The 20,701-nt window shown below is 43.9% G+C and overlaps 1 protein-coding gene across 1 annotated transcript in view; it reads right to left on the reverse strand.

Annotated features, from left to right (window-relative positions):
* nfkb2 (nuclear factor of kappa light polypeptide gene enhancer in B-cells 2 (p49/p100)) overlaps positions 1-20,701 on the reverse strand; it is a 76,014-nt gene that overhangs the window by 23,072 nt on the left and 32,241 nt on the right. Inside the window, exons 9-12 of the mRNA XM_059946208.1 lie at positions 16,639-16,743; positions 8,349-8,434; positions 1,055-1,193; positions 385-510 (exon numbers count right to left, since the gene is read on the reverse strand). Coding sequence (XP_059802191.1) covers positions 385-510; positions 1,055-1,193; positions 8,349-8,434; positions 16,639-16,743 — 456 coding nt within the window. The remainder of the gene's footprint in view (positions 1-384; positions 511-1,054; positions 1,194-8,348; positions 8,435-16,638; positions 16,744-20,701) is intronic.

The following is a 20,701-nucleotide window of genomic DNA, read 5'->3' on the forward strand; positions in this document are numbered from 1 at the left end:
ACTGGCCCTGAGAATCTTTACTCCTGGTCTGTCAGAGAGTTTGGGTATTCCAACTTCCAAAAGGTGGAGACCTCCACCAAGATCACATGCCAACATGCCCAGGAATGCTTCCCTCCCCCCCACACCAAACACCCACCTTCTTGGGAAAGCACTGCCAAAATTCTTCCCACCACCCCCCGTAACTGTCAGGACCGGCTTCATAAATGTCCCTCCTGTGGCTCACCACACCCCCCGGACCACCTGTGCTGCGTCCCATGCCCAAACAACAAGGCTTGCCCAATCCCTTCCCTCCCCCATATCATGGGAGTCAAACACTGGCCCCTTTCCAAACCCGACAGTAAACACCACATTCTTTAAGGATGAAGAATAAAATCCAGGCCTTACCACCACTTCCTCCACCACCTGCTCCTCCTCCTCCCCCGATTCCTGGAGACCCTCCTGATGGACCTCCAAAGTGATCGGAGAAGTGTGGAAGCCTCTTCATCCTTTTCCGGTTCACTTCTTCCCTGTCTGCAGAGGGAGAATGAGTGGCATGAATTGTGATTTGGGAAAGCTAGGAACTCAGTGCAAGAAAGTAAGTTAAGCCACAACATACCCCTCTAGCTATTAAGGAAACATTTAGAGGGAAGGTTAGGTACAGGGAAGAGGATGGGATTAGACTGGGAGTGCTGACACTAAGACAGATGCCAGAACGATTAGCCATTTTTTAATCTAACAGCATAAGTGTGGGGAGAGCCAGCCACATGTGCATCCTACAAGTGCATCCTCTGGCATTGCGTGAAATCATCCCACCCTGACCTCGGTCCACCAGGCAAGGTTAGGGTCAGCTCGGCACTGTACACCAGCCCCACAAACAACACACTGCACTACCCCAAGAACCGAGTGAACCAACCATTGGTTACACTTCTCAAAATGCTTCTTGTTGCCAGAGGCTGCTTTGAGTGCAAGCTCTCCATTTCTTTCAGCCGCTCGGTTCAGACTTTAATCATTGAACCCATCAAGGATCACAGCGCCACCCACTCACCGCTGCTTCATGCCAGCTCCAGAGGCTTACCTTCCACTCTGGGGCAATACGTGAAGGCTTTGGCTTCACTCGTCTCCCCATCTTTCCTCCTCTTCAGTTGGACAAAGACTGTGATTGGTCTTTCGATAGAAATGTTCCAGTAGCGGGGAGTCCGGAACACTATAGCAAACTGAGAAAACACAAGAAATTACACCTAGATTGAATGGACTACAGCTGAGGGTGCACTACAGAGGTAGAGGCATCTACCAACCTAACCATGATCAGGGGTAGCCCTCTTATCTGTCAGGCGGCAGGTTTAAATCCCACTCGGGCACATCTCATGGTACCAGGGCTGGCACGTGGCCTCACAGATTCAGTCCAGCTGCACTTGAGAGACTGCTGCTGGTTCAGTAACAGTAATTAACTTATCCCAAAACCTCCTTGTTACCACCCACGGTACAGAGGACATCATTGTGTCGAGCTGCAGGAGATGGGAGAGGTCCTCCATGAGTGTTTGTCTGATTTTACTGTTGATACAGACAGAAAGACTTTGGGACTTGAGATAGTTAATGGGAGGTCTTGGGGAAAAGCTGACATTATAGCAGAGGTGGTACTGGATGTCTACCTTCATCCCTTAAATGCAAATCTCAAAGGCCTGACTAGGTACATTTAAGGACACAGTGGGAGACTATATAAGAAACTGTGGGAGTCTTGACTGAGATATTTGTAGTGTAGACTGGAGAGTAACAAATGCTGTGCCTTTATTTAAAGTTTGCAAAAAAAAAAAAATCAAAAGCTCCAACACATCCTTTCTTAATGTCTATATTCTCAAGCGTTTTAGTCTGCTGCAAGTCACCCCTACAATTGCCAGGGTCTTTTTCCCTGGTGAATACTGAAGCAAAGTATTCATTAAGTACCTCAACTAACTGCTCTGACTCCATGCACACGTTTCCCCTATCACACCTGATGGGTCCTATTCTCACACGGCTCATCCTCTTGCTCTTCACATACTTGTAGAATGCCTTGACGTTTTCCTTAATCCTGCCCGCCAAGGCCTTCTCATGAGGTGTTACGTTAATGTAGTACTTTCACAGTGAGGGCTCTGGAGAATGTTGTGGAGCAGAGGGAACTTGGAGTTCAGTAAAACAGTTCCCTTAAAGTGGAGTCACAGGTAAACAGGGCAGTGAGCAAGGCTTTAGGCATGTTGGCCTTCATCAGGCTGCGCGCGGAGCATAGAGGCTGGAACGTCATGGAACGTTTTTACAGAACGCCAATGAGGCTATACTTTGGAGTTCTGGGTACACTGCTACATTAAACTGGAAAAATTATATTAAATTGGAGAGAGTGCAGAGAATATTTAAGGATATTGCCAGGATTCAGGGGAGTTGAAATTATAGGGACAGCCAGAAGTATTACGCAAAAGAAACTCTGCTTATAAATGGATTATGGGCAGAAGGTGGCATACCTGCTGAAGACGTGGACAGAGCCTTCACTGTGAACAGTGCAAACAGAAGTAATACACAGGGGAGGGGAAAGAGGAGGAGAGGGAGGTGTTGAGAGGGGCAGAGAGAGAGGGAGAAGGAAAAATTGCACAGAAAATAATAGATCACAGAATGATTGACAAATCTGGGATCATACATTTTGCATCTAAAACTACAGGACAGAGCTCATTCTGAATGGACAAAACTAGAAATAAGCAGAATTAGGGCATTTGGCCCATTAAGTCTGCTCCACCTTATCAATCCCCTGCACCCCATTAAATAAATATTCTCCTGCCTTCTCTCTATAACCTTTGACATCCTTACTAATCAAGAGCCCATCACAATGACTGCCGCTGTCTATGGCAATGAATTCCATAGATTCGCCACTCTCTAGCTAAAGAAATGTCTCATCTCTGTTCTAAAGGGATGTTCTATTCTGACACAGTGCAAGATTGATTGTCATTCAACCACACACGTGTATACCGTTAAACAAAGCAGTGTTCCTCCGGGGGCAAGGAGCAAAACAGTACCAAGACACTCACAGCATACATCACCTAATGCTCATGTACAGTTACAACAGCAGAAAAACACAGTCACAAATTAAATAATATTAGCCCAGATCCCTGAGTGTCATGGCCTGGAGACTGATGGTGCATGGGATGCTGTCCTGAAGCCACGATTCTATGAGAACAGGCATGCAGCATTATGCACTGGTGGAGCAGCAGCACTCCAGCGAGCCTTCGCAGAGTGAATGCTAGAGCACAGCAGCGACGGGAGGGGCCAACCCCTAACCTAGCATGGGTTCCAGCCCGCTGGCTGCATCACTGCCTTCTACCACTTCGCCTTCGGCACCTCCTCCCCTGGGCAGCTGCAGCAAGTGAGGCCACGGCACAAGGGCCTGGTCTGTGCAACAACCAAGGCCTCGCAGCCGTCGGTCTCGGCAACGAAAATGACTTGCAGTATTCTACGTTACCAACGTCCAACAGGGTCTTTCAATCACAAGAAAAACTTCCGACACAACTATCTGCACCATTTGTAAGACTGTGACTGCATCCAATGCCTACTTCCCTGGGTGGCTGCAGCAGGCGATAACACAGTACACAACAAGCCCAGCTCCACTGCTTTCCAGCAGCTCTCTACCGGGGTAGACCTGCAGGACCTGGTGTTTTAATACGGGCAGTGCCTTGCAATTGTAAGAATGACAAAGGATGAACAACTACACCACTGGTTGGACCCGAAGAGGCTGATGCAACCAAGCAAGCCACCATCTTACAGGACCGAGACTCTCCCACTACAGGCAACATCTTCTCCACATCCACTAACTAGGACTTTCAAGATTCAAAAGGTTTCAATGAGATCCCCCTCCACGTTCTTCTGAACTCCAACAAGCACAGGCTCAAAGCCATCAAACACTCCTTATACATTAATCCTTTTATTCCTGGGATAATTTTCGTGAACCTGCTCTGGACCCTTTCTGAGATGAAGAGCCCAAAACTAAACACAATACTTCAAGTGTGGTTTGACCAATGGCCTATAAAAACTCAGCACTACATCCCTGCTTTTATATTCTAGTCTTCTCAAAATGAATGCTAACATTATATTTGCCTTCCTCACTATGGACTCAACCTCTGGTGAGGTGGCCAGATCCACTGGCAGCTGCAGTTCTGGAGGGGGAGCAAGGAGATGCAACAGGGACTCATGGGACATTTGGAAAGGAGACTCGAGATCAGGGAGCAGGCAATCTGAGGTTATAGCAGCTGGGAAGACTTAAAGAACAGATGTTATCCTTTCCTTCATTAACTGAGGGAGGCAATAAGGAAGTTAAACCTTTCTAAAATGACTAATTATACCTCAGCTGCTCACAAAGTGTGAACTTCCCTGACCAATTGGTGAACTTATTTTAATTTTGAAATCTTTAACCACTAACTTCCCTTCATTTTGTCATTTGAAAATGGAGCAATGTAGAGGAGATTTAGGCTCTCATTTTGTCGTTAACCAACCATCACTGTTCAATTGAAGGCAGGTGACTCCAGCACTGTTAGCTGGGAATCTCTCTGTTGGGCTCACCCATTTCTACCCTCCTATCACGTGTTACCTTTCTCCAAGTGTAGACTATAAGGGCAATTGTGTCAGAATTAAATAAGTTAATGAAGGTATCTGAAATAAATGTTTTCACGTGGGATGACAGCTGGGGTCTGTGGGATTCAACCTCCACCCGAATTCACTGTGACCACATCTACAGCTAATATCCGTAGTTTGAGAGGATCTTCAGTTCAAAGTTGATGCTGGACCCACACACTGCAGGACTGCTCAAGAGGCTCAGGAGGGGCTGACTGATAGAGCCAGGTATGGGATTCAGAAGGGAGGGTCCAAGGAACCTTAGACCTTGCATGATCCAAAAGACCAGTTCACGTGGAGACTGTGGGAGTATTCAAGCAAGGGCAGTGAAAAGAAACGTATTGGTGAGAATGCTTGGACAGATATATACAGGATTGAGGGATATCGGCCAAAAATAAAAACACAGGAAATTGGGACTAGGTGGGTGGACAGCATGGTTGACATGAACCATTTGGGCTGGAGGGAGTGTATCCATGCTATTGCTCTATGACTCAGTGGACAGAATCGTAGGGATTATCTGCAGCTACAAGTGAGAGGTTCCAGGGCTGCCTTGGACCAGAGAGTAGGGACTGCACCTCGGAAGGTGGAACACATACAAGACAGAGGAACACTCTGCTGAGGGAGTGTGAGCAGCCTCAGAGCCATAAAGGTAAATGCCCAGATTCCTACCTGAGCCATACAAGGACTGGCAAAAGGAGGAGTGAATTAAACATGTGGTTCAGGGACTGATGTGTGGGCAAACGGGTTTCAATTCATTGGACACTGGCACCAGTGGTTTGGAAGGAAGAAAGGCCTGGCACCCATATCTCCAGACCAGAATAATGGGGCTTGACTTGATCTTTAAAGCAAGTCTTGGTGGTGGATGAGTTGCTCGTATTTTCAGCTGATTAAGTCTTCACTTGGTTAAAAATAAATAAATGACTTTATTTTCCCTTGCACCCTGATTCAAAAAGATGATCATTTCCTTACAGGCGTACAGGAGAAGTTATGCTGGGGATAAAGGAAAAGATGGAGAAATTCAGAGGACAAAGAAAATCTCCCACAAATAATGGAGAACCATGGATTCAGAATGGAGGAGGAGCACAAAGGAATCAGCACGAATTTTAAAATATTGCAGAAATAGATTAGGACACTGCTAGAGGAATGAATCTCAATTGACTCCTACAAAACTGAAGATGGTATCTATGGTTGTCTTTTTCTATTTGCCCCAGAGTGGACCCATAGACTGGAACATAGCAAATAAGGGAGAGAAAACAGATTAGATTATCTGACACCTTCAGCAGGGATGATGCTGGACTTTCATTAATAAGGAAATACAGTACTGTGCAAGAGTCTTAGATATATATAGCGCGCTAGAGTGCCCAAGACTTTTGCACAGTGCTGCATATCAGGGAACTTAGAAAATAAAGATAGGATTGGTAGAGTCAAATTGTTAATCATATTTCACAATTCTGTTGAAATTACTTCAGGTTATAACTAGCAGTATAAACAAAGGTGAACTGGTTGCTGTATGTTTGGACTTTCTAAAGGTCTTCAATTAAGGCATCACAGGAAATCAAAACAAAATTAGAGTGGAAGGCAGTTAGATGAGTGATCTCAGCCTTAAATATTGACTGTTCATTTTCCTCCATAAATACTTACTGTTCACTTCCCTCCATAGATATTGCCTGATCTGCCGAGATCGTCCAGCAGTTTGTGTGTGTTACTTGAGAGTGCACAGTAACAAGCAAGCAAACAAATTTAACACAAGGCAGTTCAAGGTGGTTTACATGGGACAAGATATGCACAGTATTGGGCATTTTATGCTAATGTGGATTATGGACTGATTAATAAGCAGAAAACAGTGGGAATGAATGGGTCAGGTTTAAGATGACTGTCACCAGTAGGACTCCACAGGGATCAAAGCTGAGATTCAGGGACATGCATCAATTGAGGGGACTAGGGGCAAAAGAAAATCCGGGAGCTACAGAACTACAAATCTAAATTAAAAAACAAAGATAGTTGGAAACATTCAGTAAGCCAGGCAGCATCTGTAGAATTATTTACTGATGATACAATGTGAGCTACAAAGAATATGCAGACGGGATTCAGGGGATGCACCAAAAATCTGCATACAGGTCACAGGCACACGATGGTTATCAGGTATTCTTATAGGGACAGCAGGGTCTTTTGGCAGTCACCTCTGTAACCAAGCACCCCTTTTCTTCAGCGTCCATAATGGTGCTACACTTAATTGAAGACCCACTAATTTCAATGAATGTCAATCAGTTCCAAAGAACTGGTGATAGCAACAATGCATAGTACTGTCTGGGCATTAGTGCTACCAGGGAAAGTTTACAAGACCAATAACATGAGATTCTGCAGATGCTGGAAATCCAGAGTAACACACAAAAAATGAAGAACTCAACAGGCCATGCAGCATCTATGGAGAGGAATAAGCAGTCAATGTTTATCAGGACTGATGATGAGCCTTTGCCCAAAATGTCGACTGGTTATTCCTCTCAATGATATTGCCTGACCTGCCGAGTATCTCCCGCATTTTGTGTGTGCCGCTCAAAACTTCCAGCACCTGCAGGATCTCATGGTTATGGTTCAGCTCCATCCACCGCTGCAGGAACTCAGCAAGTACCCTTCCTGAAGCGTCTCAGCCTGAAACGTCAAAACTCCTCTCCACAGATGCTGCTTAACAGCATTTTGCGTGTTTTACTCCATGTGACCAACACCTAGAGTAGCTGGTGTTGCAATATGATTAAATAGGACAGGCGTGTATCTGCTAGGGTCTGGAGAGGTGAGAGGAAACTCAACTTGAGGGTTTTGACAAGTGGATACATCAGATCCTTGGTGGGAAGACTCAAGGCTGTAATGTGACACTCTTTGAAACTCTCTCAAAAAAAAAAGGTCGGAAGTAGAGACTGTGAATATTTTGAAAGCAGAGATGCACTGTGTTTAATTTATTAGCATGGATTATTGGGGTGGATGTGAATATAGAGTTGAGGTTGTAATCAGATCAATTGTGATCTTATTGACTAGTGGGGTAAGCTCAAGAAACCAGGCAGTATGTTTCTCATGTTGTTAAATGTAGAGACTTTGAAAGGTCTTGATGTCCAGGGGGATCTCAGTGACTTTCCACAGCAGCCACTGATGTCTCAATTTAGCCAGGCATTACCAAAACTGAGGGAGGGCCACTGACCTGCAACTTTGAACAGCTTCTCTCTCCACAGCTGCTGCACGGCTGGCTGAACTCCGAGCATTTTACATGGTTGTTTCACCAGAGTGAATATTGGGAAGATAAGCTTATCATTCAATTAAAAATGATCACACTGACCATTTACTCTCAAGTTTAGTTAAATGAAAGGTGATCGTACTGAATAGCTCCAGTCTCAGGAGCTAGAAACTACAGGACACCCACAGTCCAAAAATTAATCAAAGAAATTAAGAACCTTGGCAAGTGTATCAGATGGAATTGGTGAATATATTTTTATACTAATGGCGATCTGGATTGCACAAGGAATGGTGGAACTAGAGGAATTCAAATCAATAATGTAGAGATTTGAGTTGTAGAGAGGGAGCTCCAGAATGGGGATCTAAAACCTTTCAAAGTGACATCACAGCACAACCAATGGCTTCCTTCCAGCTCGTGACTCAGCGATGTTTGTTGATTACATTTACATTTGTGGGTATGACAGGGCAGAACCACACACATACCCAATGTGCAGTGTAGATGGAGTTAAGTAACAATTGCTTACCTGTCTATGAACATCCGTGGGACCAAAATCTCCATACGCTTCCCAGCCGTTTTCGTCATCCTCATAGAAACGGATCTGGATGTCATCTGCAAAGCAACGAGAGCTGCTACTTCCTCCACTGGAGATTGATCCACACCTGCTGCACTCCAACCCCCACCATGAACAACCAAGGGCAGAATTCTCTGCCCACTTTTCCATTCTCAGAGCAGCCGATGTTCTGCCATCCTTCTTGTCACTTGGATGGCATGGAATTTGGCTTCACTTCTCTCGTCATGGGAGAAAGTGAAGGAAAACAGGACTATGGGGAGGAATTATCAGCTATCACAAGGGAATAATATAGTCATGGAGTCCTACAGCATAGAAACAGGACCTTCAGTCCACCTAGTCCATGCCAAACTTTTATTCCTTTTGCTCAAAAAACTGACAGATCTGTTGGAATTCTTTGAAGAAATAACAAGCAGGATAGACAAAGAATTGGTGGATGTTGTGTACTTGAATTTTCAGAAGGCCTTTGACACAATGCCACACGAGGCTGCTTAGCAAGATAAGAACCCAGGAAAGATAACTAGCATGGCTAGAACATTAGCAGATTGGCAAAAGGCAAAGTGGGGAATAAAAGGAGCCTTTTCTGATTGGCTACCAATGACTAGCAGTGTTCCACAGGGATTGGTGTTGGGACAGATTCCTTTTACATTCTATGTCAATGATTTGGTTGACAGAATTGATAGCTTTGTGGACAATATGAAGATAGGTGGAAGGGCAGGACTGTTGAGGAAGAGGGGAGTTTGCAAAAGGACAGATTAGGAGAATGGGCAAAGAAATGGAATATACAGTCAGGAAGTATATGATCATGCACTTTGGCAGAAGGAACAAAAGCATAAACTATTTTCTAGATAGGGAGAAAATTCAAAAACCTGAGGTGCAAGGGGACTTGGGAGAGCTCATTCAAGATTGAATCAGTGGTGAGGAAGGAAGTGCAATGTCAGCATTCATTTCAAGAGGACTTCGATATAAAAATAAGGATGTGATGCTGAGGCTTTTAAAAGCACAGGTGACCCCTCACTTGGAGTATCCTGAACAGTTTTAGGCCCCTTATCTAAGAAAGGATGTGCCGACATTGGAGATGGTTCAAAGATGTTCATGAAAATGATTCTGGGAATAAAAGGTCGTAAATTTTGGGCTGAAATTCCGGGTACGAGAAGCTTTTGAATGCTCTGGGCCCGTACTCACTGAAATTGAGAAGAATATGATGGGGGTGGGGGGGGGAGAATGTCATTGAAACCTATGGAACTATGAAAGGCCTAGATAAAGTGGGTGTGGAGAGGATATATACTATAGTGGGGGAGTCTAGGACTAGACACAGCCTCAGAATAGAGGGACGTCCATTTAGACTGTAGATGAGAGTGAATTTTTTCAGCCAGAGGAGGGTGAATCTGTGGAACTAGTTGCCACCCGTGGCCATGGCGGTCAAGTCATTAGGTGTATTAAATGCAGTGATTGATAGATTCTTGCTAAGTCAGGGCATAAAAGATTATGACAAGGCAGGAGAACGGAGTTAAAAGGGAAATGGATCAGCCATGATGAAATGGCAGAGCAGACTCGATAGGCTGAACAGCCAAATTCTACTCCTATGCCTCATGTTCTAATTGCAAGAAACCACAGAGAGTGATGGATACAGCTCAGCATAATCTCAGAAACCAGCCTCCCCTCCATGGACTTCTTGCGCAGTCAGCGTCATCAAAAGCCGCACCCTCCCCGGATATTCTCTCATTGCCCCCCTTCCACTCAGCAAAAGATACAAAAGCCTGAGAGCAAGTACCACCAGGCTCAGGTGAATTTCTACCCCACTGTTATAAAACTACCGTATGCTTCCCTAGTATGATAAAATGGACTGTTGATCTCACAATCTACCTTGATGTGACCTTGCACCTTACCGGCTCCCTGCAGTACACTCTATGTTGTAACACTATTCTGCATTTGCTGTTGCTGGACTTTGTACTACCTCAATGCACTGTTGTAATGAATGGATCTGTATGAACAGTTATGCAAGAAAAATTTCTCATTGCACTTCAGTGCCCTATTTCAGTGCAATTATTGGTCCTATTCTAATGTGATTTCTACTCAGATCCACAACCCACAAATTGAATTCTCTGGTAACTGTGTGTGGACTGCAGCCTAGATTGGAGAACTCACTCAGTTGGACAGAACCAGAGTACAACTGGTGTAAAGAGGTGGCACAATAGCATAGGGATTAGTGCAAGCACTTCGCAGCGTCAGCTGTAAGATCGGGGTTTGATTCCTACTGCTGTCTGTAAGGAGTTTCCATGTTCTCCCCGTGACCATGTGGGTTTCCTCCGGGTGCTCCGGTTTCCTCCCACATTCCAAAGACACATGATTAGTTTAGTGAATAATGGGCACGCTTTGTTTGCACTGGAAGTGTGATGACACTTGCAGGCTGCCCCCAGCACAGTCCTCGCTGATTTGATTTGATGCAAACAACACATTTCCTGCACGTACATGTGACAAATAAAACTAACCTATCTTCATAGAATTTGTCACCAACTGCTTTTTGCCCAGTATTTGACGTAATCTGTGCAATGACAAATCAAAATTGTGACTGGCACTTGTTGAAAGTTATTGAGAATTAAACAGTGGCAAAAGTGAATGAACAAAGTCTCAGGTGTGGCAGGCTGAGTGTTGACAGTATGGGTGTTCTTCCCCCCCCCCCCCCCCCCCCACAAAGGTAGAGCGTTCCTATGAAACCTTTCTTAAGCCGAAATGGTGAAAAGCAAAGAACCATTAATTTATATGGGGAAAATTTTCGGAAAAGCAAAAGTGTGTGTTGCTTGAATTTCCAGCATCTGCAGATGTCCTCGTGTTTACTAACGTAGGTCTTTTTTAGAAGCGAAGTGGCTTAAAGCAAACATTCGTAAAGTGGGGGACACCTGTAAATGATCTACTTACAGGATCTACGCTTAGATCCCTCCTGCTGCAAGTTAACAAGGGGGTAGAGGCTAGTGATGCCTTGACAACTGGGCAATTTACACCAGTCCTCAGTCACTGCTGGTAGGGGGCATACAGAGAATAGACTGTGTGACTAGTCTTACTGTGAGGGTAACACTCAAGAGTGAATACAAAAACCAGGAAAAATGTAGTTCAGTGGGTATAAACTACCTGTTTCTTATGAAGGACCAGCTTTAATGGAAACTATTCAGACTGAGGGTGGAGTAAGGCAGAGAATGAGGACAAGTAGAGTAAAATCAGTAATGAGGGTGGGGAAAATGTAGCATTCTTTCTCTTAGTATTGAGCCACATCTTGCACGGAAACAGGATGAGCCACATGGACAGAGATAATAGGGCCATAAGACCTTTAAACTAGTCAGGAAGGTAGAAAAGTAGTCAGCAATAGTACGCAGCATTCAAATTTCAGGAAAAGCTAGAAGACACAAAATAATCAAATGTTTGAATAAAACATTAGAGCAAGATGTTAGAATATGGCCCCATTTATAAAAAATCACTGCATGGAGAATAAAATAACGCATCTCAGGTACAAATTCAACTTGCAGGGCATAACGTGTCAAGCACTGGGCTACGATTGTAAACTTAATATTGGAGGTTATGAGCATTGGAGAAAAATGGATAAATGACAGAACGGGAGTAACAGGTGAAAACTTCAACAATGAGTGAGGCTATAATCAGAAATGTGTAGATGGTAAAGATGAGAAAAATTTATGATTCCAATAGAAGTGATTGACTCTGTAAACAGGTAGCAGAACACCTAAATAGAGATTAGATGAACATGCAGCAAAATGGCTTTCATTTGGATATCAAAGTTCAAAGTATACTTATTATCAAAGTATACATAAACTTTTTGCTTTATGAACCACCAGTAGGCTGTCACCCATCTTTAGTGCTATCTTAAACTGTATACAAATTGACATAAGCTGAATAACAGTGAATTTTTAAGTGCTGAAGGATAGCCAGTTATTTCCGACCTCAGCTCCATAAAGCTTGAGTCTCTCATTAACTAAAATTCTAAGTCTTGATGAAGCATGATGGCTCAGCATACACCGTACTGTCGGACAATGCTGAAGATTCACAGCAATCAAACAAAATATCTGACATTTAACGAGGTCCTTAATTGTAGGCTGATCCAGAGATTAAGGAACATGGAGAGTTGGTAAATTGGACTCAAACTTTGTTTAGTCATTATATGACCTTTGGCCTTCTGGTAAAGATGGCACTGGCAAGACATGGCAATGTTTTACCGGCAGCAAACAAAACTAACTATTCTATTAATTACACTTTATCTGGATTACAATGACTGTAATCCACAGTCTGTAATTCCCCTTTAAGAGTCATGTTTTTGAACCATCTGTATGACCTGACATTTTTGTGGTATCCTGAAGGATTCAGCAAACTGGGCTCTCAATAACACAGGTATGGTTACAGCAGCCATTTATGGAAAAGACTTGGGGCTGATTGAAATGGTGGGACCTAGGGCCGAGGGTGAAAAACAAATCAATCTTTGCCTGAATTAAGCACTGAGCCACATTAAAAATAATAAGGTGTCAAGGCTGAGGGTGAAAGACAAACTGCTGTTCACTGGTCTGTGAGGTTTACTTGCCCCAGCACTGAACCTCACTTTTGGGGACTCTGTGGTTCATGCTCCATGTATTATTTGATTACATTTTTAATGTTTGCGTGATTTGTTCTCCCCCCCCCCCCCCAACCCACTGGGTGTTTGACAATCTGTTGTGTGGGATTTTATTTAAATGGATTCCATTCTTTCTTAGCTTTATGGCTGCTGCAAATCTCTTGCTTGTATTTAGCAGACATACTCCGATTAAGAAATACACTCTGAACTTTGAAGACTAAAGATGACAGCGGAAAAGGGGTATTATTCTGACAGAACAGTGATGTTCTGTATGGAACAGTGCTGGGAACTTGTTTATAAAAATGACTTGCATGAAAATGTAGACAGCCGCTTAATAAGTTTGCAGGTGACACCGAAGCAAGCAGAGTTGTTGAAAGTGAAGGAGGTTCAGAGAGAACGGAGGGATGTGGACAATTTGTAGGCAGAAAGCATTAGTTTAGTTAGTTGTTTAATTATTAGTTTAATTTGTTCAGCACAACAGTGGGCAGAAGGGCCTGTTCCTAGGTTGTGCTGCTCTACTGTCACAGTTCAACGTTACGTTTATGGGCAGAGAAACGGCAGAGTATAATCAGGGCAAGAGAGCGGTCAAGAGCAAGTGGGAAGTTTACAGTTAATGGCAGTACCCTTAACCGTCTTGATACCTCTGGCGTCCAAGTCAATAGCTTTTAGAAGTGGCATGACAAGTAAAGAAGGAATACTTGTTCTTCATCAGTTGAGTATAGCAGTTGGGATGTCATGCTGCAACTGTATAAAACTTTGGTTCGGCCACATTTGGAGTGTTGTCTGCAGCTCTAGTTGTTGCATTACAGGAAGCGCGTGAAGTTCTTTGGAGAAGGTGCGCAAGAGGCTCACCAGGATGCTGCCTGGATTTAAGAGCATTAGCTACAAGGAGAGGTTGGATAAACTTGGATTGCTTTCCCTGGGTCATCTGAGGCTGAGGGGAGACCTGACAGGGGGTAGCTCCAATAATACAAAATACAAAATGGGAAAGGTGAGGTAGATAGTCAGAAAGGAATATCAAATATTAGAGGAAAGAGCTTGAAGGTGAGAGGGCACAAAAGATCCTGTGCATGCCGTAAATCCAAAGCAAAACACATAAAATGCCAAGGGAACTCAGCAAGTGAGACTGCATTTATGGAAATGAATAAACAGTTGACTTTTCGGACCAGGACCCTTCAACAATCCTGATGCAGGGAATAGAGGGATACGGATCATGGCAGGCAGATATAGTTAGTGCTTTTTTATTTTAAAAAAGGATCTAGTGCTTTCCCGGTATATATGACAAATAAACTCTTCCCGGGCTTCCAGCCGGGTACACATATTGATTATATCTGACGCTTCAATGACAAACTCTGGCATCTTCATTGGGGATGGCAGAGTTTGTGATTGAGATGTCATTTATAATTGATACTTGTACCCGGCTGGAAGCCTGAGGAGAGTTTATTCATTACATTTAGTTTCACTTGGCATTACAGACAGCATAAACATTATGGGCCATAGGGCTTGTACTTGAGCTGTTCTGTAACTGTATAAAGTGGCTCACTCCTTTGAGAATATCCTCTAGGTTCATACTCTCCTGTTTAGGTGGAACACTCATAGCATCCACCTTGTGTTATTGAACACTTGGCCGGTGCTCAGCCTCATGCCAGCCATCACTCACTGAAATTACAGTTGATCTGTCCTTTGTCTCACTTCCATGTTACTGTTCTTTACCATAACTAGTTTACCTACCCTCCAAATATCTGTTCATCATCTTTCGCAATAGCTTGGCCTCCAGTTTTCTGGGGTTTGAGAAATCCAAATTCTTCCCGGCCTTGAATAATGCAGGCAGCCCCTTTCTCTGAAACTATGCCCACATGTTCTAAACAAGAACAGTAAAGTTTCAGGTCCCCTCAACTTCCTCCCCTGAATGGAATCATGCACACTCATTTCAATCTTCTAAACACTGTAGAGTGTGACCAGAATGGGACCTCCTTGAAGGACCCTCACAAAAGAGCCAACTTTTGCTACCTAGTAGGGTGACAACCCCATCTGTCCCTTTACCGCCACAGATGCTGCTCAGCCTACCGAATTCTTGCAGCTGTTTGCTTTATTACTCCAGATTCCAGTATCTACAGTTTCTCATCTCTTTTGTTTCCTTCAAATACATCTTTCCTTAAATACAGAGACCAAAATTCTACCAAGCTCACCATGTGTTGTCCCATCAAAGCCTGGTACATCTCCAGCAGGACTGACTTGCTTTTACATATCACTCCTCTTGTAACAAGCATTTGCTCTCCAAACATGAACATTTTCTGCACCGTTAAATATTATGCTTCAGTATCCTTTCCATCAAGGTGGGTAACTTCATGTTTCTCCATACCACACGGTTTTACTCCATTCACTTAGTCTTACATGACCTTTTTGGTTGCCTCTCTGACTTCCCCCACCTGCTGTCAACTGGAATGAAAATACCCAGCTCTTTCACCCACACCATTCCTGTAGATATAAATAGCCAGGCGCCAGCACCCAGTACTGTGGCGCCAAGCCTGGTTAATGAAATGTCCTGTTTATCCATATCCTGTGTATCCTATCTGTGACCAACCACTTGAACAGGGGATTAAAATATCAAACACCAACCGCTCACAAGATCACAGAAATAAGTCCTTCAGCCACCTGAGAAGGTGCTGGTCATCAAACACTCGTCTATTTAGATCATATGTTGATTGCACTTTAGTGTCCATCTTGCTCACAAATCACAGACAGTGACATTTATGCAGTCTTTACTGCAAAGGGAATGCTGGGCTGAAGTACAGCTGCGTAAGGGAGCGGTGGCACTGTTCTTTCAAGCAGGATGTACTTTCATTGGAGGCAGTCCAGGAATTTCACTACTTTTATTCCTGGCATGAAGTTGTTGATCTGAGGAACACTGAGCAGATATGGCCACTGCAGGGTGTGCCTAATGTCAACTTTTCGTAATCGTGTGTCTGTAATCCCCTCTTTAACAAAGAATTACAGAATTATCTCAACAACTGATCTTCACTTCCAGCCAATTCCACCTCAGTTACTGTCAAGGTGAACTCCTTGCCCACTGGAAGATGAAGCCAGCCAAATGTAACAGCTACAGTACACTTCCACACTCAGCTTCCCATAAGACACAGAAACTGAATTAAGCCATTCAGTCCAACGAGTCTGCTCTGCCATTCCTTCATGGTTGATCCCAGATCCCACTCAACCCCATAAATCTGCCTTCTTGCCATACCCTTTGATGCCCTGACTAATCAGGAAATGATCAAATTCCGCCTTAAATATATGCACGGACTTGGCTTCCACTGCAGGCAGCAGCAGAGCATTCCACAGAGTTACTCCTCTCTGGCTAAAAATATTCCTCCTACTCCTGTTCTAAAGGGTCTCCCCTCAATTTTGAAGCTGTGCCCTGTGGTTCTGAAAACCCCACCAGAGGAAACATGCTCTACACATCCACTCTATCTAGTCCTTTCACAACACTGACAGAAACAGTGGATTCACAGTGAAGACCTGGTTGCAAGGAGACACTAACACAGTGGATCTGCATCCCACCTGAAGCACGAGCTAGAGCCTAAAATGAACAGTGACCTGCAACAGACTTTTCTTTCTCTGATCTCCCCAACTCACCTTTTTGAACCTTGTCACACAGGAGGTAAATCTCATCTCCACCGAGCACGCAGCCAGATGTTTTATCCATCCTTACAATCTTCAAGTTGGAAGCATTTGGAGCCTCTGCCAAACAGAAGGTCAGAAACATTAAAATATTAACAGCAACATTTAAACTAGGAATGCAGTGAAGTGCATAAAATGTCTCACATGTAAACAATGAAGACCCTAACCAAGTCCCTAAAGCAGCTCTTGAGCAAAGAAACCCAAATTTCATCCTTCCATTCCCTGAAATGTCTGCCAGTTTCTACTTCAGAAAACGACCAATGGGAAAGAGTTATACACGTATAATTTCAAAAGTAATCGTAAAAGCAACTGCAGGGAATTTCCCGTTCTACATCCTTGATGTCTTAAGATGAATTGGTTGGAAATACCTCAGAAAGTCCACAGGCAGAACCTGTGATTAATAGCAATTTTTAAAAAATGGATAAAGTACATAGGTACCTTGTGTCTCACTACTCTCCAGTACTACTTCCTGCAGTCACTGTTTCTAACCTTACCAAACTCCAGCAATCTAAATCAAACCATGTGCCCCTACTGAAGTTAATACACGTTGCTACCTTGTAAGCTATGGTGCTCTCACACCAGCTAATGGTTTTACTCAAGATTCTTCTTTCAATTAACATTACCCAAGTCTCTCATCAAGTCAGATCATGTGCTGTTCTATACTTCATTGGAAAAAAAGTAAGTAGTAGGTAACCATCGATCCCAGGGGTTCATGAGTTTGCACCTCTGGTAGACTGTCTTCTCCTGGGTGCAAGCCTGGGTGGGAGGATTTGAAGAACTGTCTGTTGCCCAAGCAGCGGGTTCGCCCCCTCCATGTCACTGATGTAGTCCAAGGGAAGGGCAAGCACCGATACAGCCTAGCACCAGTGTCGGAGAGGTTGCCAGAGTAAAGTTGTAAACAACATCAAACTACCTTAGGGACACCGGCTCTGGACTTCTTCCTCAGAGTTTGCTCCCGAAGCCTTTCCCATGGTGGATATGGCCGCAAGGCAGCGGAGGTTTTCCTTCTCCCAGGCAGGCTGCTGTCCATTGCTGTTGAACCCCACCTGTCCGAAGCAACTGGTTTTGAGGTGCCAGTGGTCTGCCTTTGCCTGTTCTCTTGTCAGTATAAACAGTTTCACTGGGCCTAGTGGCTACAGTGAAGGCCTAGAGTTGGATTTGGTTGTCAAGGACACATGCCATTTGGACCACTTTATAGTTAGTGGGAACTTATCCCCACTACCACCCCCGACTATGACAAAAAAAGTATAAAATCAAATAGAGAAATCAGGTCGCAAATGGTTAGGGTTCCAAAGGAAGATCTGTAGTTTCTATGGTGGCACTGTCTTGTTGCTCAACTTTCAGTCATCTTTGTCAATGCCTTGAAAGATGCCCCAGTTACCTTCCCTCATTCTGATACTTATTAGGGTGGCTGCTGGCTCATAAGAGGCTTCTGCTGGACAGCAAAAGGTAGAAGCTAACAAAAAAAATTCATAAGGTGCATGGGATCCAAGACAGACAGACACAATTGTTAACGAGCTGGAAAGGGGATCAGCGACAACTAAAGCCCTTCCGCCAACCACTCAAAGTAAGTTCAGACCCTTTAATGGATCCATTTGTTCCCAGTCTATTCTCCCAGAAACATCTTCCAGCAGCAGGTTACATGACAGATTTTCCTCACTGACGTTTATAGTTGTGATCAGAGCTGAAGAATTTTAGCTAAGAACACCTCATCACTTCAAAAAGCATGGTTCTGAAATTATGAATTATCTTATTAGTTAAAATACAACTTACAAATGCACAGGATATTCATCAAATGAAACATTGAAGCGCTCTCTCTCTCTCTTTCTGGAGAGGTGGCAGAGGCAGACACTTTTTCATAACATCCAAGCTTCTAGTCAAGGACTTGAATTACCAAAGCATCAAAGACTATGAACCTAATGAAGGTAAATGGGATTAGTGTAGATGGGTACAAAGGATAGCATGGACATGGTGGGCTGAAGGGCCTGTTTAAAGTGCTGTACAATTCTGTAAGAATACTGCTGGTCCCTTTACCCAAAGGTGGTGTATATTCTATAAGGAGCACGGAGAAGATTAGTTACATTGGAAATGGGGATGTGCTTTGCCATTAGAAATATTGACAGACAGACAGACATACTTTATTGCTCCCGAGGGAAATTGGGTTTCGATATTGATCAAACTATTCTCCATAATGAAAGGAGGTCTCAGTGAAACTTAGATTTTGTGGGTGGTTTTTTTTTGCTCGGCTCAACAGGCTGGACTCAGGTAGGACATCTACCCAGCTGAGGGGTCTGGGGCCTGAAGGCACAACTTCTGCATAAGGAGTAGATAGTTTTGGACCGAGATGAGATAAAGGTGGTGAATATTTAGTAACTTGATCTCATGGTTGGAAACACTCAGCCACTGTGTCTTGTCAAAGGAAACATCAATAGATTTCCCATTATTGAGTGAATGTAGGGGTATGGTGATGCTGGAAAACAGAAGTGAAGTAAAAATTCAGTAGTGATCCAGATCAATGGAAGAACTGTCCCAATGTGCTACTTACTCTTCTTTTTCTAACAGTCTTAATACATTTACTTATTTCAACCAGTTACAGTCCTCTGGCAGAGAAGTGTCCATCATGGCTTGAAATGGCCTCGAAGATACTCAACAGTAAGTTGGCTCTGCAGTCAGCCATTCCCTGTCTAACATACCACCACAAACCCCACTTTATTCTGCCTCAATGAAGCCACCCTGTCTTGTTCCTCAGTCTCACAGCCTGTCTGAAGAACATACTACATCATGCCCAGGAACTCTAACACCACAGAGATCAAGCAGGCAGATACCCAAATATATACCCAAGTCCCACAGTGAAGTCCCACAGTAAAAGTGAGCACTTCAGCACCAGATCCTGGTGTTGGGAGCTGAATAAAATGTGCAGAGAAGGGGAGTTGAGGCCAGCATAGATCAACCATGGTCATCTTGAATGGTGGGGCATTCTGAGGGTCTGGTGTTGTGTTCTTACTCGCACCAACAGCAAAGCTGTGATGTGGACCAGCATCTGCAACCGATTTCCTACCTTGTTGAATTAGGTTTTAGGAATCCTGCTCACACCTTGCAGCTTCAGCAAACCATCACCATCCCTATCTGCTACCCTCACTGTTCAGTTAACCCAACAACAGCATGTTAGGATCCCAGGGAGTTCTAAATAAATCCACAACATTTCCACAGTAAGGAACTTGCTCAGATTGGTAACATTGCAACAATAATCATTCCAATCCCATTCTTTACCAAACATCGGTTGGATGAGGTCGTAGGACAGTGGTAGTAGACAAATTATTTTCTAGCTCAGCCACCATCTCACTGGCCTTGGTTTCTCCCACTGACTAAGTCTGACCAATTCCAATACTAGGTACAAACGTCAATTGAAAAACCCAAGAACAGCAGTGGGAATTTTCAGTGAGTCATGACCGTTGCCTTCTGAACAGACAAATGACAATTTTTACCTCAGTTTGTTAATCCTAGTATCAGTCAGTCACAGCCATCCCACACCAACTCAGATCCTTGTCCAGGACAGAGCTCAAACACATGAAACTCTGTTGACTCGTGTTCAAACTCTTTACCAAAATAGTGTCCTTTTCTTCAGCAGCAAAGCATGAGATTCGGTGTCTGCTCATCTGCTACATAAAAAATTATGAAAGGGATAGACAAGATAGAGGCAGGAAACTAGAGGACAGAACCTCATGGCTCAGGGAAGTAGATTTAGGAGAAGAGGAACTGCTTTTCCCAGAGAGTGGTGAATCTGTGGAATTCTCTGCCCAATGAAGCAGCGGAGGCTACCTCAGTGGATATATTTAAGACAAGGTTGGATCAATTTTTGCATAGTAGGGGAATTAAGGGTTATGGGGAAAAAGGCAAGTAGGTGGAAATGGGTCTATGGCCAGATCAGCTATGACCTTATTGAATGGCAGAGCAGGTTCGACGGGCCAGATGGCCTACTCCTGCTCCTATTTCTTATGTTCTTACATTCCTTAACCAG

Source organism: Hypanus sabinus, chromosome 21 (genome assembly GCF_030144855.1).
Source record: "Hypanus sabinus isolate sHypSab1 chromosome 21, sHypSab1.hap1, whole genome shotgun sequence".
Lineage (NCBI taxonomy): Eukaryota > Metazoa > Chordata > Chondrichthyes > Myliobatiformes > Dasyatidae > Hypanus > Hypanus sabinus.